The 26,041-nt window shown below is 42.6% G+C and overlaps 1 protein-coding gene across 1 annotated transcript; it reads left to right on the top strand.

The window, feature by feature from the left end:
- Window positions 1-405: 405 nt before the first annotated feature.
- LOC143824537 (protein KASH5-like) lies at window positions 406-25,681 on the top strand. Its single transcript, XM_077311918.1, has 16 exons — window positions 406-791; window positions 3,421-3,532; window positions 4,407-4,523; window positions 5,682-5,862; window positions 10,321-10,482; window positions 11,149-11,266; window positions 11,701-11,751; window positions 12,127-12,204; window positions 12,313-12,369; window positions 18,629-18,688; window positions 19,113-19,177; window positions 19,390-19,480; window positions 19,727-19,828; window positions 23,108-23,172; window positions 24,020-24,097; window positions 24,865-25,681. The coding sequence occupies exons 2-16, from the start codon at window positions 3,463-3,465 to the stop codon at window positions 25,064-25,066; spliced, it is 1,497 nt and encodes a 498-aa protein (XP_077168033.1). The 5' UTR covers window positions 406-791; window positions 3,421-3,462; the 3' UTR covers window positions 25,067-25,681.
- Window positions 25,682-26,041: the final 360 nt, after the last annotated feature.

The raw sequence follows: 26,041 nt of genomic DNA, 5'->3' as shown, positions 1-26,041 counted from the left end.
CCGCTTTGCTGAAGAATTATCCTTGCACATTAAATCCTGCGCCTTGCATAAAACCTCAAATGCTAAACGTGCTTCGGGAGCGCGGCCACGTCGCTCCCAAGCCGCGGAACCCACGCGCAAAGCAAGATTCTATCGGCGACCGGTCCCGCGCATGCGCGTGCCCATCGCCTTGGCGACGGTCCCGGTGCTCCCCGCCGCGACTGAGCGTTGCTGAGTGCGCCGCGAGAGAGGGAGCGTCTCTGAGCCCTTTCTTTGGACCCGCCTCTCACTGTGGCGAGTTGCCCAGCGATTGGACCCCTTTGCCGCTTGTCATTTTCACGCCCTTCTCGCGGGTCAGTATCGTCCCCGCCCCCTAGAGCGGCTACAGAAGGCAGCGCCCCCTAAGGGCCGTGGGTGCGAAAGGCGCGGAGGGGGAGCCGCGGGGAGCCTCGTAGCGAAGGGAGCTCCGTCTTTGCCTCCTCCTTGTGGGTTGGGGGGAAACAAGGCGCTGCTAAAGCAAACACGAGCCCGGGATCACTAGGAGAGCCCGAAGACGGCGTCTTGTGGCTGTCTTGGTTACCAAACCCGAATTGCTTCTTCTTTTAAGGATTCATAAACCTCCCCCTCCCAGTAAACAGTTTGGACAGATTAAATAAACGAATACAATAGCGGTTAAAATACTAAAAACAAAACTAACCATACAAAGAAAGAGAATATTGTCAATTCAAGGGCGGTCTCACGCGCAAGGAGTATATATACGAAAGCACTGACTGACCATTGCTGCTTGGGTCATAAATGGATACAAAGATAAAGTATATTATGCATTTCCTACCAGTCTGTGTAAGGTGCCTTAAACAATCTGACGTAAAGTCCTACATTTTTCTTAAGTCTGCAGAGCTGTTGTGTAGTTGGATGTTTTTTTTATCGCACAAGATATCCAAGTCTTATTTTATTTGACTGACTAGATTATAAGCCCATTTTAAAGAGTAATAAGATGGGCGCTTGGAGGGCTCCGGCAAGGGCACGGCGATGGCGAAAGGGGCCTGTGTGGGCCGAGAGAAGGCTTCCCGGCCCACCCCCCACCCGAGGCTGCCCGAGTCCTCCTAGCGCCCATTTTATTACTCTTTGAAATGGGCTTATAATCTAGAGCATCATCACACCCAGGTGCAACCGAAAACTATGCTGCAGAGAGGAAATCCAGAGCAGATACTTGAATGTCAACCTTAAAAGTGCTACTGGACTCAAGTTTTGTTGTGGTACTTCAGGTCAACATGGCTACCCAATTTGCTCTCAGTGGCTCACATGGCAAGAAGCAGACTGCTGTGTCCTTTTACAGCTTGATGTTTCTGTACAGCTTCTCTCCCACACCATAAATCCATCCTTTAAAGTTTGCCTGGAGTGTCTCACCTATTGAAGAAGAAAGCGACTGAAAGAAGCCACTTTGGCAGCCTCTGTGCCATCACCCCTGGAGAGCCTGCCTCATGGCTAGGGAATGAGCTGGCCTGCAGCTGCTAACTGTGGCAAGCTTTTTGGCTTCTCAGTTCTCTGTCATTCAATAACAAATATACGTTGAATTATACAACTATAAAATGAATGTCTCTCTTGATATTTTAATTTTGAGTATTTATATTTGCTGTAAGAAGAAATTGATTTGAAGGGGGTAGGGATGGAAGAAGCAGGCAAGTGAGATTCTGTGCCAAGACCATAAAAGCAGCTGTCTAAAGTATTCCCAGCGCACAATCCAGGAGCGCCAATCATGCTTGCTTGGATCCACCCTGATGTTTCTTGTGGAGAAATTGTTATTGAGTGATTGGAGGCTCGCCAGTTGAGGACACTCAAGAGAACTGGACTCAGGCTATAGAGAGATTCAGGCAAATTTAAATTAAACCTTTCCCCAGGCTTTCTAACCACCAGAACAGCTGCTAGCTCAAGATTGCTTTCCCTTATTAAAGAGAGTATGCTATACGACGCTGCGAGGCCGCTCCGGCGGCCGAGAGAAGGCTTCCCGGCCCACCCCCCAGCTGAGGCTCTCACCAGCCGCTCCGCCATTTTCCCTGAGCGAGTGAAGCAGGCAATGGGGCGGGATTGACACTCCGAGTTTTTATCCTGGACCGGTCCCGCCCTAACTCCTCCCCACTACCCCTTACTCTTTTATTCGGGCTGTGTACAAATTGTCATTTCACAGGGTTCCTCTCCCTGTACCTCCTTTAGCTCTAGTTCCAGATATTTCTGCTTGCTAGTAATAATTCTTGCCTCGTTGCTCTGTGTGGCCTTTCCCTCAGCAGGGGCAATCCCACCATTCGGGATTTTGCATTTAGGCTGCTGCTTGTTCAAACGCAGTTGGAATCGAGTATTTCCCCCTAGTGTAGTAGCCCATGACATTTCTATTCTGATTGTCCCAGGGTTATGTGAGTTGAGCTGCCCCACCTGAAAAAACGCCAGCCTTTCATCGGGGCTTTTCTCAGCTATCCACTAAGTCCTCCTCAAAGTGAGAGCCTGTTTGGTGTAGTGGTTAGGAGTGTGGACTTCTAATCTGGCATGCCGGGTTCGATTCTGCACTCCCCCAAATGCAGCCATCTGGGTGACTGATAAAACTGTTCTGACCGAGCAGTGATCAGGACTCTCTCAACCTCACCCACTCCACAGGGTGTCTGTTGTGGGGAGAGGAAAGGGAAGCTGCTTTGAGCCTACTTCAAGTAGAGAAAAGCGGCATATAAAAGCTGCTGCTGCTTCTTGCCATAGCATTTCTGTTCTCTAAACTTAGCCTGGGATACTCCAAATAAGCTGGAAAATTCTTACTATAACAGCGCCTTCTTATAAATGGATGTTGTCATAAATAGATGCCCCTGGGATTTAAACACATTTGAAATACTGGGTTGTTTTTGCATATAACTGTGATAAGTGTTTGTTTCCCATGGCTTGTATTTGGTACTCCCTTAGCATGTATGAGAGAGTTGAAAACTTCTGCCTTTCATGTATATGCACTGCAGAATGCTAGAGGAGAGAGTGTTTTGTTTAGCCATTTTCCTAGTCCAAATTTTGTGAGGCCTACAAATAAACTCAAATGCATCTGAGTTCTCATAACTGATACCATTCTGATGGCAGCTAATCAACTATACCCTCAAGAAAAGGAAACGGAAATTAATTTCCATTTTATCAGCACGAGATTTCTTAATGTAGCTATTAAACCAGTCAGAATGATTTGTCAGAATGATGGTCCTAAAACATATGGGATTTTCATGCTTTGGTTTGTCTACTCTGGTTCTGAATGAGAGATAATTTAAGTGTTTGTATTGGATTAACAAAACCTGGTAAAGAATTACCCGAAGAGGCTTTTTGCTGTGCAGATACTAGAACTCTGTGTGTTCATATTTCGTTTGCTAAAGATAGAAGGAGAAATGGGTTTTAACGCACTGCTTTTCCTTTCCAAACTGCTTCCAGTGAAGCGAAATTCCTCACTCAGGAACGTATTTCTGTGCAGTGATGGAGGACGCATATTACAGCTCTTTCGAGAGTACCGAATACACAGAATTAACTGCGGAATCGACAGGAAGTACGTGTTAGCCATTTCTGAAAAGATCAGTTTGTAACCATTTATGTGATGTGAGAAACTTCTTGTGGGAGACAGTTTGCTCTCCCTGGTCAGTTTCATGGAAAAGGGCATCTCCCTCATGGGTTTGTAACAGGCCAACCCAAGGCTAGCTGGCAGGTAGCTGCTTTAATATGGTGACCAGATTTTAACATTGGTAAAGTGGGACACCATTGACTGGGGGGGGGGTCTATATGGAGCAACAAAAATGGTCATAGAACGCAAAAATAGTATTGTAATATATATATATTTACTTGCAGCATAAGTACAATTTGCCAGGTGCCCCCAGGTGTCCCTTTAAAAGTGGGACAATCTGGTCACCTTATGGTTTAGTCTTAATGGCTAGGTTCTCATGGCAAGTGGGGCTATCTTACCATCTTGGGTGAACTAGGGACTGTAGCCCATGGAACCCTCATGTCTCATTTGCCCTTATGAAGAGGGAAGAAAAATAACTTAACAGACAGTTGCTTTTTTGGCATTGTAAACTCAGATCCCCCTTCAGTCTTTGCCACTGCCTTACCTCACTGCTATGGTAGAGGACAGGAAGGCCTGGAGGATCACTGTCCATGGGGTTGCGATGGGTCGGACACGACTTCGCAACCAACAACAACAACCACCTCACTGCTGGTTTGCTCCCCTCCCTGGACAGAGATATATCAAATTAATATAATTCCCCACCGAGCCTTTTCCAAGTAGTTTTTATTCTAGACATCCTCACCTTAGTAATGGGATTGTAAATACATTTCATAACAGCTCCGGAAGGATGACTGCAGATAATCCAGGTTTAGGAATAAAAAAATCTAATTTACATTTAATGTTACTTCCTCTTGTACCTTAGTGGAGCCATGGGACAACATTGGCGTCAGCAGCGAGAGCATAATTCCGAGTGCCAGCCAGTGCTCTGAGGATGATGTTCTTAAATGCACATTCCAGGCTTGTGATCCGGAAGAAGCAGGTAGAAAGTGTTTTCGTGCCACGTAGAGACATCCAGTCTTCAAATCTAGCAGGAGCAGAGATCTGTTTCCTAATTGGTTAGCATGAGCACAAGAAGTCTTTAGCATCACACTCTTTACCCCAATTCAGTGTTCTCAAATATTACCGGGTAAAAATAGCAGCAGTAACTATTTAATGACATTACGTCCTGCAAGAAAAGATAGATAAAAAAAAAAACGGCTAAGCTTTTATCAAGGGTCTGCTGCTCAGTGGTACAGCATTTTCTTTACAAGCAGAAGGTCCCAGATTCAGTCTGCGGCATCTTCCATTAAAATGATCAGGTAGTAGGTGAGATGAGGGGTCTCTTCCTAGAGAGCTGCTGCCAGTCAGAAAAGACAATGCTGAACTTGATAGACCAAATATTAGCCAGCTTCATGGGTCCATATGTTCAGTTATTCAATTGATGATAACCACTTCAAAGTTATTGTGGCAGAACAGCCTAGACCCTGCTCTGCTTAAATTCTCTGAGGCATCTAGGCACCAGTAGTCATCCTGAGTCTCCACCCAATGACATACCATGCTCTGAACCTTTGGAGGGGTTATCCTGCTCCTCCCCTTATGTACACTGCTACCAGATGGCCAATTTTATAATTACCCGACAAGCAGACTAGCAGTCCCAGATTTCCTTTTGTGTCGCCTATTAAAGACTCTAGTGTCCATGTCCTGTTACCCAATGATGGTTTACTGCAATTACAGGGAATTAGCACTTTAGCAACAGACTGCCTCTTTTCCCTTGATGCCTGTTTTGGAATGGTATAGTTGAATGGTGGAGGTCTATGTGGTGTGATGAGCAACTACCAGCATTATTTTGTTTTTGTTTTTTACAAAAGCAAATAAAATGGGAGAATGTCATTGTTTCAAGAGGTTTGAGTGCAATCGAATCCTCTTGGAACTGCTGCCACGGTGGTTCTTGCGCAGAAAAACACGATTCAAGCATTAATTGTCTCCAGCAGTTTGACACAGATGGTTTAATCCAAATTTCTTCTAGATAGGAGAAACAGGAACACAAATACTGAATAATGTAAACAAGAAATGAGAGAAAGATCCAGTTTTAAATAACTTTATGTCCTTGGATTTTACTGGCTACCTCTGACTTTGCTCACCTGTGTTCTGGTTATAGGAGTGGTGTCTGTTTTCCGAATCATTGAATACTTACAGGAGATGACAGGACAGAGTGATGAAGACTGTAGGTTTCAGTCTCTCTATAGAAGACTGGATCCAGAAGAGAGAGGCATTTTTGTTGAGTTTCCTACCTTCTGTCAAGCCATGAAGGAATGGATAGCCGAATGCCAAAAAGAGGGGTTTGTATTAACAAAAGTCATATGCGTTGGCTTACTAATTGTTTTGACATCCTTCTCTGTCCTTTCCCCTCAATCCTGGGCAGGGATCAAGAACAAACTGAGTAGTAACCGCTGGTCCCAGTAAATCAAAGAGTATCTCCCCCTGGACAGATTTGCACATCTACACTTGTGGTGTCGTTTAGAGACTCCACCTGGTTGCCTTGTTTCCCTACAAGCTATCATGGAGACAGTCAATAATCAATTACATTTTATTACAGTTTTGGGCTATGGCAACTCCGGGAATGGCCTTCTACATTATGACACTTCTGATAACAAGACGGAATAGGCACAGTGTGTTTACAGAGATCAGAGAGAATTCATGATGTAAGAACATTTAATAAATGAATAAAAACATGCAATACTCTTTCTCTACAGTTTGGATCATAGAGTTGGAAGGGGTCATACAGGCCATCTAGTCCGACCCCTGCTCAATGCAGGATCAGCCTAAAGCATCCTTAATTATCTGTCCAGCCACTACTTGCAGACTGCCAGTGAAGGGGAGCTCACCATCTCCTTAGGCAGTCGATTCCACGGCTGAACTACTCTGAATGTGACAATTTTGTTCTTGATATCTAGCTGATATCGTACAACACGTAGTTTATAACCATTACTGTGGGTCCTATCCTCTGCTGCCAACAGGAACCTTTCCCTGCCCTCCTCCAAGTGACTTAGAGAGCAATCATGTCTCCTCTCAACCTCCTCTTCTCCAGGCTGAACATTCCCAAGTCCCTCAGCCTTCACTCATGGGGCTTGGTCCTCAGAGGGTTTTTTACTCTTTAATTTGTACTTTTCAATATCATTAAGATTAGGGGGGCAACTTTCTGTGCATCGGAGGTAAGTCAATGTTTTTTCCCCAGCACAAAGTAGAGGAAAACAACTGTAAGAAAGAGCGTGACAAACAAAGAAAGATCATCCAATGTCGATTTACTTTCTCAGGCTGATAATAAGGCAGAAGAGATGGCTGTTAATCTGTGTCTTATATATGAGATTAGACAGTACCCAAGACGTTTATAGGCTATATCTACATGTTGCCATCTGGTCAATGCTTGTGCTGAAAAAAGAAAAAGGAGCAAATGAAGAAAGAGAGGACACTGTCCTTCGCTTTCTAAATATAGTGTGGTCAGTGATGCAGCCTCTTTTGGGACATGGTGCTGACTTTGCACAGATGGCTTCCTCTCTTGTGAGGAAACTTGTCACTGTTTAAAATGCAATCTATTTCCGGGTTGGTTTTTTTGGGGGGTGGGGCTGGAGGGGTGGGGAAGGGAAGCCCATGTAGAGAACTGCCAAATGGATAGCATTCTCCTTCCGAAGATATACATGTGTGTGCTGATTAGTAAATAAAGACATCAACAGCATGTTTTGATGTAATAATTATGAGAAAGTATGGGAGGATATTAAGAAAGATCTAATTTTATGGAATAAACTTAACCTCTCTTTGTTAGGAAGGGTTTCAGCTATAAAAATGAATGTGTTGCCAAGGATGATGTATTTATTTCAATCAATCCCGATAATAATTAAGAAAAATTGTTTTTTAAAATGGCAGAAAGATATTCAGAATTTTCCGGGTTGGGTTTTTTGGGGGTGGGGGCTGGGGGGGTGGGGAAGGGAAGCCCATGTAGAGAACTGCCAAATGGATAGCATTCTCCTACCGAAGATATACATGTGTGTGCTGATTAGTAAATAAAGACATCAACAGCATGTTTTGATGTAATAATTATGAGAAAGTAAAAGGTAAAGGTAAAGGTATCCCCTGTGCAAGCACCGAGTCATGTCTGACCCTTGGGGTGACGCCCTATAGCGTTTTCATGGCAGACTCAATACGGGGTGGTTTGCCAGTGCCTTCCCCAGTCATTACCGTTTACCCCCCAGCAAACTGGGTACTCATTTTACCGACCTCGGAAGGATGGAAGGCTGAGTCAACCTTGAGCCGGCTGCTGGGATTGAACTCCCAGCCTCATGGGCAAAGCTGTCAGACGGCTGCCTTACCACTCTGCGCCACAAGAGGCTCATTATGAGAAAGTATGGGAGGATATTAAGAAAGATCTAATTTTATGGAATAAACTTAACCTCTCTTTGTTAGGAAGGGTTTCAGCTATAAAAATGAATGTGTTGCCAAGGATGATGTATTTATTTCAATCAATCCCGATAATAATTAAGAAAATTTGTTTTTTAAAATGGCAGAAAGATATTCAGAATTTTCCGGGTTGGGTTTTTTGGGGGTGGGGGCTGGGGGGGGGTGGGGAAGGGAAGCCCATGTAGAGAACTGCCAAATGGATAGCATTCTCCTTCCGAAGATATACATGTGTGTGCTGATTAGTAAATAAAGACATCAACAGCATGTTTTGATGTCCTTGCAAAGCAGCTGGTCAGTCTTGGGCTGAAATCTCATGAAAAGAGCTGGATGGTCAGAACGTGCTCTTAAATTAGCCCTCCTGGATGGCCATCAATCAATACAGTCAGAGCCTGACACAAGTTTACTTAAAGCTGCCTTTCTGTTTTTCACACGCGCATACCGACAGCAAAAGGGAGTCAGAAAGCGGCAGGTGTGATTTCACAATTTCACTTTTTTGAACAGAAAGTCCTGATGGGTTAGAAGCATTTATGGGGGCTGGCCAGGGAAAGTTTGTAAGTTCCAGCCTTTGAGGACCCAAACACATGTGACACGAGAGGAATCTGTAAATAGACATTTCTGGAGTTTTAAAAAGAGAAATAGCAGTCTGGCCTGAAGGGCATTGATTCAGATCAGGGACTCCCTTTCTAGAAAGCTGTTGTATTTCTTTTCTGTTTCCTAGAAGATCTTTGTGGGCTAGTCTCTGTGTACGAGAAGAGGCTGCCTGTAGTATCTGCAGAAAAGAGTTTCCAACCTCCAGGAGGAAAAATGGATGAACTGGGAGGGGTGGGTCCCAGTGAAGAGACAAATATAGTACAGAAGCACTGGGAAACCAATATGGCAATAAAAAATATCCAAACTGGACTTATATTGAGTCGTCTCTCTTCAGTTTCAGTTATTCTTTAATCCTTTTTCATACAAGTCCCGACGTGTTTCGCCTACGCCTTTTTCAAGGGACAATGTTTTTTATATCTAAGGACCATCTTCAACTTATTAAGAAATCTCTTGACAGAGTTTGAGGTCATACAATAGCTCAGCTTAGCTTGTGGCGTTTCAGACGCCTATTAACCTCCAGGAGGGACCTGTTTTGCAAAGACACCAAAACAGGGCGATCTCCCAACATCTCATCTCCTGGCAATTAAGATTAATTTATAAGATCAATTTATTTAGATCAAAAGGCAAGAACTATAGTAAATAGTGATTTATCAGAAGAATTTAGAATATATAGAAGGACGGGGAGGCAAGGGTGTCCACTCTCGCCCCTACTTTTTATATTAGTTCTTGAGGTATTATGTAATAAAGTTAAATCTGAACAAGGGATTAAGGGCACTAAAATTGGTCAGCAGGAATATAAATTGAGAGCATTTGCTGATGACGTGGTCTTCTTCTTAGAGGATCCTCTAAACTAGCGATCCCCGACCTGTGGGCTGCGGACCACGTGTGGTCCTTTGACTAATTGGAGGTGGGCCCCGAAGGACACCTCCCCCCCCCCCGGCCCTTTACAACACACTTCGGGTGTCATTGTTTCCCATCACTCCCAGATGGGACTATCTCATTGCAGAGAAACAAGCTCAGGGTTCCCACTGATTTGTCATTGTCAGGAGTTAAAATTTCCATGAAAATAAAATGTTCCTTATGTTCATTGTTGTGGCGTGTCTGTATCTTATTTTAAAGGGATGTTTAAACATTACCTTAGCGATCAGAGAGCGCTAGGGCAGTGGTTGAGAGTAGAGGAGTAAACTACCCCCCCCCCACCGGGCCTCAGTAAAAGGCGTTGAGTGGTCCCCGGTGATAAAAAGGTTGGGGACCACTGGTGGTACTTAACGCCGTCAAAATTGGCAAAATGGTCTCAGGATTCTGACAAGAGATGTTGGAAATGTAAGATAAATGAAGGCCACTTTTCCCATATGTGGTGGAGCTGCCCAGGGATGGTTAAATTTTGGAATAAAATATATGTAGAACTTAAGAACATGCTGGGTGTTAACTATTAGTAACTGTTAAAATTACTAATAAAGTAAAAAAAAAAGAGAGATTGAAAGTCTCTAAAGAGACTTATTAAAGTTATGTTTCTTAAAACAATTAAGATTAACTCGCCTGGAGAAAAAGGCTGCTCCAGGTGTTTCCCTACCTAAGAGCTGGCAACCCTACGGGCAGCACAATATTCAAGGAAGCAGGTACCAGAGTTGTTTAAAGGGGAATGGACAAATTGATGAAGATGGTTGCGGTGTCTAGTGAGCATTCTCACAGAATAGTGTGCAGAAATCTCTGATTTCCTACTTTTTCCATATCCTTTTTTCCCCTAACAAAAGAGAGGAGGGGACAGATGTGACGAGCAGCATCACAGATTTGCAGCAGGGGAACAAGCAGCTAGCCATGCAAAATGCCAAGCTGCAAAGGACAATCGAGACGGCAGAAGAGCTCAATTTGCGACTTTCTGAGGAGATTGCTGACCTGAAAGGAAAGCTGAGAGGGTACGTCAAAACAGACTGACTGGCTGACTAATAATTAGGACTGATCCAAGGAGGTAGAGGGTTCGGAAATACATGGAGGTTTTGGGGTAGAGCCTGAGGAAGGGGAGAGAATGTGGGGTACAGTGACATAAAGTTTATCTTCCAAAGCAGCCATTTTTTTTCCAGGGAAACTGATTTTTGTTGACTGGAGATCAGTTGCAATCCCAGGAGATCTCCAGATGCCACCTGGAGGTTGGCACTCCTAGGCCAGAGGGTTTAGTAAAAAAGAAGATATGAGATTATGTAATATTGAGAGCTGAGTTGAAGGAGGTCCATGTAATCCAATAAGAGGCTCCTTTGTATTTTCTGTTCTCCCCTTGTTTCAGGTCTGTTCCCACCCCCCTATAATGCCTTCTAATCAATGTACTGAAGCCAAGGTTTCTTGTCCATGGATGGTGGGAGCCTTCGTCCAGTGTAACAGGTTTCTCTTACCAGAGGAAGGCTCCTCATGCTAGGTGAAGACCCCATTATTAGCAGAATGGAAACTGTGGAGGCAACCTATATTTTCCAGCCTGGACTGTGCTTCTTTCCTCTTAACACCGACACTCTTTGTTTGCATACCTGTAAACCCAGCAAAGTTTGAAATGTGAGCATTTTAAGTAAATATCTATTTGCCCTTTATTACAGCAATCAGCAAGCCCTAGAACAAGCTAGAGCAATGGCAGATGAATTAGAAGACATGAAGTTTTTCTCCAGAAGTTTGGAAGAGGAGAATAGAAAACTTCACATGCAGGAAAGGCAGCTGGTCAGTACTTCCTGATATTCACTTGCGGAGGTTATCCATAAACATGTAGGTGTAGGTGCATTTGTCGTAATTTGCAGTAGGTTACTGAAATCACAACTTTGGGGGGATTAGAGAGTGTAGATTCCTAGTTACTGTGAAACTGTGGGCAGGCTCCTGTTTATTGCAGCCGTTTTGTGTAAATACATCTGAAAATGTCTGAAAATGTGTGGTGTAAATATATTATCCATGTGGCTTCTTGTGAACTATCTCTGAATTTGTGGTACTTGCTGTTCATGGGACAAGAGGTCTATAATTGATGACCCATTTTTCACAAGTTCCCATATGTATGCAGACTCCTGAACCACTCCTGGGTGCTGTAAAATGTGATGTCAGAACTCAATGTCCTTTTTTTAAAAAAAATGAACGAACTAAGACATTTCCCCTTCAAACTTTAGGAAAAAGAACAGCATTGCCTTTTGAGTCAAGCAGATAAACTGTTCGACGAGGTAAGCAGGGCAAAAAGGACCCCAATTGCCAGGCCAGTGTTTGAAGAGCACGACCCAAACAAATTTCTTTTTATAAAGGGGATATCGGGCTCCGGGAAGGACCTTGTTTCTTCTACAGTTGTAGCTTCTGGTCACCAAATGTAGAGCCAAATGGTGGGGAATAGTTGACCCGTGACCAACGGTAGGAAACGACATGGGACGAATGTACGTGTCTGTTTCTCTTAAGTATGCATAAGGCGGAAACCCACCAAAGTGGATAGTTGATGTTCTCAGTTTCCACATTCAGCTGGAGAAAAAGCCCAACCGAAAAATTATCAATATAGTTGATTCAGCACGAGATGACCGTGTACAAATTCTGGTGTGTTTTTTCTACAGAACCAGATGTTGCTTCAGGAAAAAGAAAACTTTAAGGATCAAATCAGACAGCTGAGCACAGAGAAAGCCGAAATGCAGGTACGGGAGACCTGATGAGCCTATGCAGCATTGTTAACATGTTTAGTTTGGCTGATAAACTCTGTTCTTATCATTTATGTTATGACTTGTTGTGTTTCTTTCTTGCAGAGACAACTCTCTGAGTGTGAAGAGCTTATCTCTTGCAAAAATGCAGACCTTGACAAGGTGAGCTGCATCTAACAAATAACACCAACCTGAAAATTAGAAGTGAAACCAAACTGAAAGGGTTAACTCTCTTTGACCTGTGTAAATTCATTGCCTTAATTGGGCTTAAAAGAGTACACCTCTGGGTAAGGTCATGCTGATGGAGCCGAGAGCTCTGGCCTGTGGGGTTCAGTGATGTTGGGGTACCTGGGGCAGCAGTATAATCTCCCGCTACTCTCTACCAGGAGGCACACTGCAGAGAAGAATTCTGTTTCGTGTGAAAGCTCGCTACTTTATCGGTTTAATCAGGACTTACACTTGGGTCTCATGGCCAAGTCCCATGCCCACCAGACAGCCTCTGCTGACCCAGAGCTCACTTCCTCTTCTCCTAGTGCTTCCATTAGACCTCGCTGAAAACCATGATCTTAGATAAACGGAAGTGCAAATGGAAGTGAGTCTCGTAGCTTGTCCTGGCGGGATTTGTTCATTTGCAGGTGTGTATTAACAGGGCACACCTGCCTTCATGGATCACTAGGTGTCACTGCAGCCTCATAGCTAGGCATAAGTCGGTGACAAGAAGCCATTTTTAAAATAAATGGTAAGATCGCCTCAAGTGGGTAGCCGTGTTGGTCTGGAGCAGCACAACAAAACAAAGCCAGAGGCTTCCGGTGGAACTTCCGCTCCAGCTGGCTGGCTCCGTATCAACGGAGCTTCTTCGTGTTAGAGAATGCAGGTAAAAACTCTTTAACCTGCAAATTAGAATTCTCCAGTACAAAGGAGAAGCGACGGGGGAGCTCCAGTGCCTGATAAAGGTGAAAGCTGTGAAGGAGAAACAGTCGTAGTGACTGTAACCCGAGAGCAGCATTTCATCCCGGCAGGAGAAAAAGAACTCCCTATCAACATGAAAGACCCTGAGGGGACTGAGGCTGGAGCGACCTTTCATTTCCTAAAACTAGGTGATTAAACAATTGAAATGTAAAGTGGAGGCTGTATTGTTGAAGAATCCTTCTGACTCATCTGAGCTAGATTCTTATTTCCCGAAGGCTGATTGAAACACCCCACCCCTCATTAAGACGCTGAAGGAGAAACTGAAGAGGGGAAGGGAAAGCTGATGTATAAAGTCACAGACGGTACAGAAGATTTTTGTTGTTGCCTTATTAACTTTTGAATAGTGTTACTACTTATCTAAAAGGAATAATGACTCCCAGGGAAAAAAAGGAGGTACAAATGCAGTTTGCTGTCCCCACGCCAGATAAAGTGAATATGCAGGAGATGATGATAAAATTAACACAAATGACTGAGACTTTAAATGACATGAATAGAAAAGTAAATAAAATTGATGAAGATTTAAGCAATATTAAACAGGAGACAGCAAAGATTTCAAAGCTGGAACATGGCATATCTCAACTAGTAGAGGACTTTAAAATTGTCAATGAAAAACTGGAAAGTCTAGAAGATAGGATGGAAAGCCTGGAAAATGAGAAGGAGAGAGAAAATCAAGAAAGAATGTGGATAGAAGTGAAACAAAAGGAAAGACTTTTAAGACTGCGTTCACTGCAAGAGCTGGAAGGAGAAGATACACATAGAAGAGTAGTTAATATTTTGTGTGAGATGTTGGAGAAAAATGAGGGAGTAATGAATTTGGAGGTGGATGAAATTTTTCGTGTAAACTCAAAATATGCTAAAGAAAGAAATCTGCCAAGAGACATTCTTATAAGTTTTGTTAAGAAATCTATACGGGATGCTGTACTTCATGCACATTATGAGAAAAGGTTCCAAGTGGATGGGAAGGAAATTATTTTGTTGAAGGAAATGCCACCAAAGATTTTGAAATTGAGAAAGGAATACAGTTTTATAACTGAAGTGTTGAAAAAAAAATAGGATATATTTTAAATGGGAAATACCAGAAGGTATTTCATTCCAATTTAAAAGCAGGGAAGTTAAGATCAAAGACAAACAGAAAGCAAGAGAATTCCTAAAGAAACATAAAAAAGAGCTGAATTAAAATATTGGTCTGTTTGTAACAAAGCAAAACTAACTTACTTATGTTGTGTAATAAAGATATGAATATAATAACTTGGAATGTGAATGGTTTAAATGACCCCAAAAAACGTAAAAAAGTGTTCCAATTTTTGAAAAGGGGGAATTTCCAAATAATCTGCTTACAGGAAACACATATAAAGGAATCGGTTAAAAAATATTTAGTTATTATGAATTTGGGTTTAGATTTTGTGTCAGCAATGAAAAAGGAAAAGAAAAATGGTATTGTGTTATATGTTAAGGAACAATTGAAACCATGTTTAATAAAATCTGATAAAGATGGAAGATATATAATGTTAGAAATGGAAATAAATGGCATCAAAACATTGGTGGTAGGGACATATGCTCCAAATGAAGGTAAAAGTACATTTTTTGAGAATTTGGCCTGTGAAATGTCAAATTTATTATACTCTAGTGTTATTTTAATGGGGGACTTAAATGTGGTAACTGAACCTAAATTAGATAAGAGATTAAGTAACGGGAATACTGGAAGAGAACGAGGGAAGTTACCATTGAGTTTCTTTGATTTGGTTGATAATTGGGGATTGGTGGATGTGTGGAGGAATAATAATAGAACTATGCAAGACTTTACCTTTTTTTCTGAGAGACATAGTTCATGGTCCAGATTGGATATGATTTGGGTTACAAAAGATATTGTTTTAGATGTAAGAAAAATTGAGATACTACCAGGATTAATATCAGATCATAGACCTGTACTAATGAGCTTGAAGTCCAAGAGAAGGAAAAGTAATCAAAGATGGCGAATGATGGATAGTCTACTATTACATGAAGAAGTTGTGAAAGATTGTAAAGAGAAACTAAAAGACTTCTTTGAATTAAATATGCAGGAGGATATTAAAATGAAAACGGTGTGGGATACAAGTAAAGCCTACATGAGGGGGCTATTGATATCCCACAGCTGTAAATTAAAAAAAATTAAAGATCAAGAAAGGCAGAAACTAGAAGAGGCAATAAAAAACAAGGAAAAAATGTTGTTGGAAAAACCAAAATATAAAAATACTCTACAACAATTAAAGCTATTAAGAAAACAACTGGAACTCTTAGAGGTGGCCAGATTAGGTGAACAGTTAAACAAAGTAAAACAACAACATTTTGAACTGGGAAATAAACCAGGCAGATGGCTCGCTTGGAAATTAAAGAAGAAACAACAAAATAAATTGATTACAGCACTAAAGAAAGATGGGAATATATTACTGGAGGAAGAAAAAATTAAACAAGGTTTTTTTGAATTTTATTTAAAATTATATGAGAAGCAGGACATCTCTAGGGAGAAAAGAGAGAAATACTTAGAAAAACAGAATATTTTGAAATTGGACTCAGAACAGTTAGAATTATTAAATCAGCCTATAAGCTCAGAGGAAATTATAAACACAATTGACAATCTAAAAGATGGTAAAGCTCCGGGACCTGATGGGTTATCAAGTGCATATTATAAGGTTTTTAAAGAAGAAATATTAATAGCTTTAAAGGAGACAATGAACAAGATTATAATTGATGGCATCCCAGATTCCTGGAAAGAGGCACATATTACGGTTATACCTAAACTGGAGACAAATGAGGTGCAAAATTTTAGGCCTATTTCTTTAGTAAATATAGATTATAAAATCTTTACGAATATACTGGCTAATCGGCTGAAAGGGATACTGGTTAAGATAATACATGAAGACCAGGCGGGTTTTCTGCCCGGTAGACAAGTTAGAAATAATATAAGGATAATACTAAATGTTATCGAATATTACCAACTGAGACCGGATAAACAACTGGCGTTATTCTTTATCGATATGGAAAAAGCTTTTGATTCTGTTGATTGGAGTTTTTTATTTAGCTTACTCGAAAGGATGGAATGTGGTGGAACATTTATAAATTGGATAAGGGAGATTTATAAAGAACAGTGGGCAAAAGTAATAGTAAATGGTGAGCTTACAGAGAAATTTAATATTCAGAAGGGAACACGGCAAGGTTGCCCACTCTCACCCTTACTTTTTATCATGGCTCTAGAAGTCTTTAATCAAGACATAAGAGAAGACAAAAATATTACAGGTCTGAAAATTAAACAACAGACCTTTAAATTGAGGGCTTATGCAGATTTGATATTGATTTTGGAGGATCCTTTAGATTGTATAGATGTGGTATTAGGTAAGCTTAAAGATTTCGAAGAGGTAACTGGTTTAAAAATAAATAAAACCAAATCAAAAATAATTGTGAAAAATATGGATAAGGAGAGTCAGAAAGATTTAGAAGGGAAAACAGGATGCCAAATAGTTAAAACTTATAAATATTTAGGTATCAATATTGCTAGCACAAACTTGAATCTATTCCAGGATAATTATGAGAAACTATGGATAGAGGTCAAAAAAGATTTTAAAAAATGGGAGACTCTCAATTTATCTTTTATGGGTAGAATATCCGCCATAAAGATGAATATCTTGCCAAAAATTTTGTATTTGTATCAGAATATTCCAATTATTAAATCGGATAAGCCATTCAGAATTTGGCAGAGGGATTTGGCAAGTTTTGTTTGGAGAGGGAGAAAACCTAGAATAAAAATGAAAATTCTTTGTGATGCTAAAAAGAGGGGAGGACAGGCATTACCAAATTTAAGGATGTATTTTGATGCATGTAGTCTGGTTTGGATAAAGGAATGGATAGTTTTAAGAGATCAGAGATTATTAACATTAGAAGGTGCAGGCTTGAGGTTTGGTTGGCACGCATACTTATGGTACGAAAAAGAGAAAGCAAATAAACAATTTTTACATCATGTTATAAGATTTGCTTTATTTAAGGTTTGGAATAAGTATAAAAGAAAATTATATTCTAAAATTCCTTTATGGCTGTCACCACAGGAAGCTCTGTTCAGAGGGCAAGTAACACCAGAAACTAAATGGTTAAATTATAAGGATATAATTGAGACTTTTACTCAAGAAGGAATAACACAGTTTAGAATTAAATCTCACGAGAAATTAGCGCAAGAATATAAATATGTAGATTGGTGGCTATATAGACAGATTAAGGATAGATATGAAAGGGATAGGAAGCTATGGGAATTTGAAGTAGAAAAATCACAATTAGAGTTATATTTATGCAAAGATGATAATCATTTAATCAAGAAGATGTATGAATTATGTTTATTACTGTACACGGAAGATGAGGTGGTCAAAGATTTTATGATTGTTTGGGCAAGGAATCTTGGTCACAACATTCCATTGGAAACCTGGCAAAAAATGTGGAGTAAAGATCTGAAATTTACGAACAGTTATTATATTAAGGAAAACTATTATAAAATGCATTACTGTTGGTACATGACTCCGCACAAATTATCAAAAATGAATAAAAGCCTACCGGACAAATGTTGGAAATGCGGGGAAGTGAGAGGGACAATGTTCCATATGTGGTGGACATGCAAAAGAGCAAGACACTTTTGGCAGGATATCCACAAAGAAATCTCAAAAATCTTTAAGGACTCCATAGCTTTAAATCCTGAAGCTTATCTTTTAGGTTTTCTGATAAATGAAAAAGATAAAAAATATGGAGAATTATTTAGATATTTGACAACAGCGGCAAGGATAGTCTGGGCAAAAAAATGGAAGTTAAAAGAGACGCCCACCATATTTGATTGGCAATTGAAAACATTGGAAATTGCTCAGATGGCAAAATTGACAACTTATGTCGAAGATAAACTAATAACAGACTTTAAGACAAAATGGAACTCATGGATAGAGTATATTAGAAAAAAGTATAGTTGTGGATTTATGACTATTGGTTACGATTTATAATTATTAAGGGGAAATGAGAATGGATTGAAATTTTGCACAGGAGAATTAATGTTTTTTTCTTGTAAATTCTTTAACAAATACAGTTGGAAGTTATTGTTTATAAATGTAGTATAGTCTATTGGTGTGTAACTTTGGAGATGGCTAAACGTATTTTTCTTGTAATGGATTGTAAATAAAATTTGAAATTATTAAAAACAAAAAAACAAAAAAAAAAGCCAGAGTCCAGTGGCCCCTTGAAGACCAATAAAGATTTATTCAAGGCGTGAGCTTTCGAGTGACAATCTGAGGAATCTTGCACCCAAAAGCTCACGCCTTGAATAAATCTTTGTTGGTCTTCAAGGGGCCACTGGACTCTGGCTTTGTTGTGTTGTAAGATCGCAATTGGCTTTAAGGCGAGGTTGTCATAATCTTCTACTGACTGCTACGATTATCTTTGGCTTTCCCAGAAAGAGAAACAAGTGGAAGAGTTGACAGTGACACTAGACGAATACCAAATGATGGTTCAGGTAACATTGGCCTTATTTGGGACCTTGGCCTTATTTGGGACCTTCGGGGAGCCTACCCAGAGTGGTTTATCTGTAATATATTGTATAATATGCATTTAATTTAGTGTGGGATGTAGAAATACATGTGAACCCTCAACTGTCCTATCTTTGGGTAGGAGGGAGTCCTGTCCAAGAAAGAGAGCTGTTAGGTCGGGCGGCAGGAGGTATATCGAAGCAAAAAGCTTCTAACACAATCCTACTGTTTCCACACATAAAACTCTGGGAATTCTCACAATTAAACCTGGCATCCCTAGAAAACTAGACTTCCCAAGCTTTAGTAGGCAAGCATCGACACCTGAAGTGTTTGATGGCCTGTGGTTCTGTCTAGGTAGCCACAGTAGCAGTTGAACAGGCGTACCAAGTTTTCTTTGTGACATTTGTACAGGAATTGAAATCGGACGTCTGCAGGCTTCAAGAGCAGCAGGGCGATTCCTATGAAGGAGAAGAAGCGTAAGTATTTCTAAATATATGCTCCCCCCCCTGCCCAGCCCATACCTGGGGTTCCCACCCTATTTGCCCCCATCTTGAGCCAGACCACATAGTAGAAGATAGTAAATTCCGCATCCCAGATCTGGAACGCTCCTCTCCTGTATTGTAGGGGGTCACACCAAAATAAATGTTTCCTTCCTGTAAATGCTATGTCTGATCTCTGTTCAATGCAGGCTGCTGAGAGGTTCCCCCGAAAATGAGAATGCCTACCATGCACTGGTTCCATTCCAGCCCCTCTCTGTGGAGATTGAAGAATCCCAACAAGTAAGAAGATGACCCATGTTAACATTGGTGTAGTGAATATCCAGTGTTGGCCCTTGATAGTTCCACAATCAGCCCTTGCAAACTCTACCTGGAAGGGGAACAGCATTTTCTCGGGGACGACCCCTTGCCGTTTTGGTCCTGGGAAGCAGTGCTCTCTCTGCCATAGAAACGCTACCTTGAGGGAAGACACTCAAACCACCGACCATATTGATCGAGCCCTGAGCTGATAGGACCTTGCTTGTTCAGCAGGAGGAGGGTGAAGAAGGCGGTCTGCCTAACCCTTTTGATGGGATGCCGTCACCTATGGTGACAGGTAGTGAAGAAGACAGCACTGACACGGAAGAAGAGGTGAGTGCGGCCATTACAAATGGAACACAGAGACCTTTTTTCCTGGTCCCTTTTGTTCTGGGAAGAGGGGCACCCATGATAGGATTTCCTGACCTGCTTTTTAAACTGTTTTTTTTAAGTACTTGTTTCCATTTGAGTGTTGAATTCAGGATGCCGTTATGAAAAAAGTGCTGAAACTTCAAGCCTCCCTTCTTGATTTGGAATGATGCAGAGTACCAAGAATACGAACGGACTACTCTCCGTCCCTAACACAGATAGCTCATCGACAGGGCTGATTTCCCCCCAGATACCTCTCTGTCCTTCACTCCTAATCTAATCATATTGCTGCTGTCATTTGGCCTCTGAAATCATCCACTCCGATGGGACGGACTCTCCATCGGATATAATGGAGGGATGGGTGGGGGCACCCTCTTCAGGAGCCCCTAGAAGTGGGCCCCTTGGGCCAATCATTTCAGAATTTGGAGGGGAGCCAGGGAAGAGCTACCCTGAAAGTTTGGAGGTTATAACTTAAACCCCCATCCCCCCCAGGCCCTGGGAAAGGGGGAAAAGCTGAAATTCCCCTTATAGTCAACGGCACCATTGACTTCAATGGGTGCCAAAGCCAAATCAGCCGAATTGGGCCCTTAGTGCCCAAGCCTATTTTCAAGTGCTTTGCTCAAATCTTAAAAGAAAGATGAGACTCTTACAGCTTTCAGTGAAACTTGCTCCAAAGCAAGGGGCATAAGAGAAAATCTTTCCGAAGGTTTCGAAACAGCAGTTCAGTGATGTTCAGAAAACGCATGACACTTCCTAGTGCCTGACCCTTTTCACCTATAGGAATTACATATAAACACTTCTCGTTGCTTTCTGACGTTGCACTGTACTTTCAGGACAGAGAAGATGAAACTGGCTTGGGTGAATTGAATTATACCCTCCAGAACAATTTTCAAATATTTGATCCTTCCTGAGGTGCTGAGTGACTCATATCTTCCTGGTGGCAATCATGTCCTCTGAAACGCCGCCGGCTCATGCCCCTTTTGCCACAGACTGCCTTGCCTATGCACAGCATTCAAAATGTCACGGGTCCTTCCTCCTTTCTCATTCCAACGTCAGAGTTGCCTGATATCTTGACTATTTCGTCAGTTCACGTAAATGGGCTCTGATCCACAAAAGCTTGTACTGGGAATACTCTTTAGGGTGCCACAAGACTCCTGCTTCTTTTGTCTTTGACACCAATAACTTCTGCTTATACATTCCCACTGTCATGATGGTCAGTTCACATTCTGGGGAAGAGGGGCTTGCCCTCGGAAGCGCACGCCTTGTGAGATCATAAATACAGAACGTCTTGATCTGACATTTCTGTTCTATATAGCCCACCATCTCTTCCCCCCATCATCTGTTCTCACCGTTCCATTTAGACTAATGGAATCTCCTCAATGAGATCTGTACTATTGTATTTGTTAATTACCCCTTTCCTGGGTAAGAGCTGTTTTTCCCATCTGCACGGACGTAGAGAGGGGGTTATGTGCCTTGCATAGAGATAATTAGTTTTCTAAGGCTGGGTGGGGGGGGGGAGAAAAGACCAAATGGATGGGGGGAGGACTCTTCCTTTTGGATACCTAGCACCATTTATGTAGCTATCGCAATTATGAGCCATGCAGTATCAACTGCAAATGGAGCTTGCTTACCGTAACTGCCACCTGACCCCATCATCCCATCATGTCTTTGATTAGACTGGAGTTGAGTTAAAAGACCCCCCCCCCCTCCTGTCCTGGTTTTTCTTTTCTTTTTTTTTTTTTGAATGGCTCACCAAGTAGAGAAAGGCAACCATGTGGACATGTATCGCAGGCTCAATGAGACACATTGTGGCCAGCCTCCCCAGTTTCTAGCTTACGGGGCCTTTGGTGCGACAGACCATGGCTGACGCTTGCCCCTTCGATGTGGTGGGCAGCCTTATTGAAGAGCTACTGTGGGGTGAAGCAACTGGGGTTGTTTTTAAAGAGGAAAAAGGGCCAGTTTATAGAAAAATAAAGGAGTAGACTGGACTATTCTGCTGGGGGGGGGGAAATCATTGGGCAGAGAGAAGATGACTGCAAGGGAGAAGCGTTTAGCGCAGCGTTTTCAGCTATATGCTATGTTCCCCGTATGCAGAGTGTGTTTCTTCCCTTTGGGGAGCATGTTGGGACGTGATGCTTCTCTCCTTTGAAGTGCCACAGTCCAAGAGAAGCATGGCCATTAATGAAAACGTTGCAAAAAGTAAGATAAATAAATATCCCTACAACGGACGAGAAACACTGCAGCCCCTCTTTGGATTTTGGGGCCCGAGCACAGTTGTTTGGGGGCAGGAGCAGGACAAACAGAACAAAGGCCAAAGATGAAGTGGGAATAAAGTTCTGAGTAGCTGGAAGAAGTAGAATATGAAGTGAAGCTCTTCCTAAATGTATTTTAAGTTGTTCTCTTTGAAGGGCAGGAGAGAAAAATTGTTAGACGTGGTGATCCAAGAGGCTTTTCTTTTCTGAACCCCTTGCCCACTGGTTTCATTAGCATTCTCAAAAATAATTTGGTTTTGCCCACATAGTTAAACAAGCAGGACCCCTGACTTATTGTCGTAGGTACTAAAGGTAAAGGTAAAGGTATCCCCTGTGCAAGCACCGAGTCATGTCTGACCCTTGGGGTGACGCCCTCCAGCGTTTTCTTGGCAGACTCAATACGGGGTGGTTTGCCAGTGCCTTCCCCAGTCATGACCGTTTACCCCCCAGCAAGCTGGGTACTCATTTTACCGACCTCGGAAGGATGGAAGGCTGAGTCAACCTTGAGCCGGCTGCTGGGATCGAACTCCCAGCCTCATGGGCAAAGCTTTCAGACGGCTGCCTTACCACTCTGCGCCACAAGAGGCTCTTGTCATAGGTACTATATATGTTGTAAGAGACCATCTTATATGCAATTGTTGTGGGTCGAGCAGTCATAATTTAATGCCTGGTGACCGAAATGGGCTAGTTAGGGTAGCAGGAGTTTATTCTCTGTCAGATTGCTTTGCCCGCCTCTGCAGAACCCTTGCACAGGGAAATCAGCTGCAAAACCCCATCGGAAGTGGTTTATCCAAACGTCCGCAGAATGCTGAAAAACTAAAGTAACAGTTCGAAGGTTATCAAGGGATTCAGGAGCATGCCAAAAATGCCCTCAAAAGTTGTCGGGTGTTTTCAGATGGCGAAGGCATCACAAGGTTTAAATGAAAGGGGTAACAGATTTGTGTAACTTGCGTTAAAGCACCTTCATTGCATCAATGTTTTCCCCCCAAAGGATGAATGGAGAGAAATAACTGAAGTCACCGAGATAATAGAAGTCACACAAGTCTCAACAGAATTGTAAGTCTCCACGTTAGTCAGATAATACTACGGGTGCCAGGCCCCTCCTGGCCATTGGTAGGGGATGGGGGGGGGGAACGACTGGGGTTGCCAGATTCCTATCAGAAAACTCCAGAAGATCTGGAGATGGGAGTCTGAGGAGGACAGAGACTTCAGTGGGGTACAACGCCACAGAATACATCCTCCGAAGCATCCATTTTCTCCAAAGGAACTGATCCTTTGGAGAAAGTCTGGAGATGAGCTGTCACTCCAGGGGGTCCCTAGGCCTAACCGTGAGGCTAGCGTCCCTAATCCATAAGGGTGGTCCTTCTGTACTTGGGGGACGAGTCCCAAATCCAGAAACTGCAGCATACATCTGATCAAAAGTACTTGTGGTAGTCCAGGGGAAGGCAGGAGGGAAATGCTTTGATCCTAATTATGAGAAAATAGCTGTGCTTTTTTACCTGCAGCCTATCAGTTTAGTGCTCTGCCCAGTTACCCCTGCGGCTGATTCCCAACACAGATTTTTCTCTATGTGGAATACAGCCCCCCCCCCCCCCCCCGCTTTAAATCCCGACTCAGCTTTTTCCTTTAAGCTAGATAGGAGAAAACCCCCCACTTTTGATCCAGCTGAGCAGAATCACTGCTGAGCAGGGCCTCCATGTGGATGTTCCTTCTGCAGGCATTACAAGCAAGGGGACAGTGTCAGACTTTGCATTCCCTTCCCCTTTTTGGCCCCGTAAAGGTCTCTCCCTCCCTCCCTCTTTTCCAAGTTGAGGTGTGCCCTATTGCCCCCATGGTGAGAACCGCGATCTTATTAGCACCCCAAAGCATTCCAGTTTCCAAAATATGTGAGTTTCTGTTCCAGCTGGTATGAAGCAGTACCCAGTGATGAGCCTGACTGGAAGAAGCCAGGCAACAAATGGTGTGCAAGTCTCTTAGACTGGTAAGCAACCTCCACAAATGCTTGTGTCAGATTGTGGCAAGAACACTGAGTATGTCTCACTGCTGTTCAGCACAGCACTTCTGCATAGTCAGCTGCTGGGTCAGACCCATAAGTGGGTCACACCAGTTGCAGCACTCTTGAGAGCTCGACACAAACAAAATAGGAAGAGGTGGGAAAAGAAGATGGGCACAGGCAGTAAAGTGCAAAAATAGTTGTCCAGAGCAGGCATTTCAGCAGTGCTAGTCTGATGAGCCTAGTAGGAGCTCTTTAATTCTTGTCTTTCTGCTTCTCTCTAAGAAGAATCCATAAAGTATTTTAGGTGTTGTTTGCTCAAGTTGAAGAGAAAAGTCTGAAACCCTAAACGCAATTCAAGGCATTTTCTTCCATATTTCTGGCTGTGACCTATAGGAACTAACCATAAACGAGAGAACTTTGAGCACAAGCCATGGGTTGGATCCAATAGAGAACATCTCCTTCCTCTAGAGCAGGCTCTCTCAACTGTTTTTCCATTGAGAAACCCCTGAAATATTATTCAGGCTTCAAGAAACCCCAAAAGTGGCACAATCATGTAGAATATGGTCGGGAAGCAGAACTGTGGGCGCCTGATTTATTTAAAATCTGTAATTCCTTCTATTAGCCATTCCACAGTTTCTCCAGTAGCTTTTTATGTTTGACTTTTGCCTTCTCTTTCCCTTTCAACTGTTATGGCTTTTCGGGCAAGGAGCCCTCCAGTAGACCTGAGAATAACCTGTCCTCTCTCTCCACAGGTTCTTTGATTTACCGATAGTGTGCCTGTTCCTGTTCATCTTGCAGAAACTGGTGCTTCCTGGCCTCCTTTTTGCATGTGTTGCATTGCTCACCATTGTCTACATAGTGCCACCATATGGCCATCATGCTGTCTGGAGCGAGTCCAGGGGAAATCACTGGACTCACCTGCGGTTGCTGTACCTGCAGCTGCCCCCAATGTAGCTCTGCTCTTCTTCATCCATTTGTGCAAAGGAGAGGAAGACCAATGCCAAACTCTAAAAAAAAAAAAAATCTGTGAAAATAACCGGCTAGATCACTTAAGCCACGGTTTTCGTGAGAACCAACCCTGTTTGAGGATGAAATATGCTAAGGCGCATTTATTGTGCTCGCCTACTGTTTTGTTTTCTCTTATTGTATGTCTCAGAGGACTCTGAGGCACATTAGGGTAGTCTATTGTAAATACACCATTATTTAAGTATAATAGTAAATAAATTATCTGTTTTTTCTATTAAACAAATGTATCCGAACTAAAAAAAGAAAAAAAGAAAAAGAAAACCTGTGAAAATAAACCGGCTAGATCACTTAAGCCACGGTTTTCGTGAGAACCAACCCTGTTTGTAGATGAAATATGCTAAGGCGCATTTATTGTGCTCGCCTACTGTTTTGTTTTCTCTTATTGTATGTCTCAGAGGACTCTGAGGCACATTAGGGTAGTCTATTGTAAATACACCATTATTTAAGTATAATAGTAAATAAATTATCTGTTTTTTCTATTAAACAAATGTATCCGAACTAAAAAAAGAAAAAAAGAAAAAGAAAACCTGTGAAAATAAACCGGCTAGATCACTAAAGCCACGGTTTTCGTGAGAGGAGGCCAGCTGCCGCCCCCCAGCCTCCCCGAAGGCCAAAATGGCCTCCTCTGGCCCCGGGAGCGGAGAAACCGGTCCCGGCGGCGAGAGGAGTTTAGCTGTTGCCCCCCCAGCCTCCTTGAATGCCAAAACGGCCTCCTCTCGCTGCGGGAGCGGCGAAGCCGGTCCCAGCGGTGAGAGGAGGCCAGCTGCCGCCCCCCTCCAGGCTTCCCAAAGGACAAAACTGCCTCCTCTCACTCCTGGCGGTGAGAGGAGGACGGCCGCAAGCCTCCCCAGCCTCCCCGAAGGTCAAAACGGCCTCTTCTTGCCCCGGGAGCAGCGAAGCCAG

Source organism: Paroedura picta, chromosome 15 (genome assembly GCF_049243985.1).
Source record: "Paroedura picta isolate Pp20150507F chromosome 15, Ppicta_v3.0, whole genome shotgun sequence".
In the NCBI taxonomy this organism is placed as follows: Eukaryota; Metazoa; Chordata; class Lepidosauria; order Squamata; family Gekkonidae; genus Paroedura; species Paroedura picta.
Note: the sequence above shows the minus strand (reverse complement) of the source record. Positions and strands in the feature narration are given on the sequence as shown.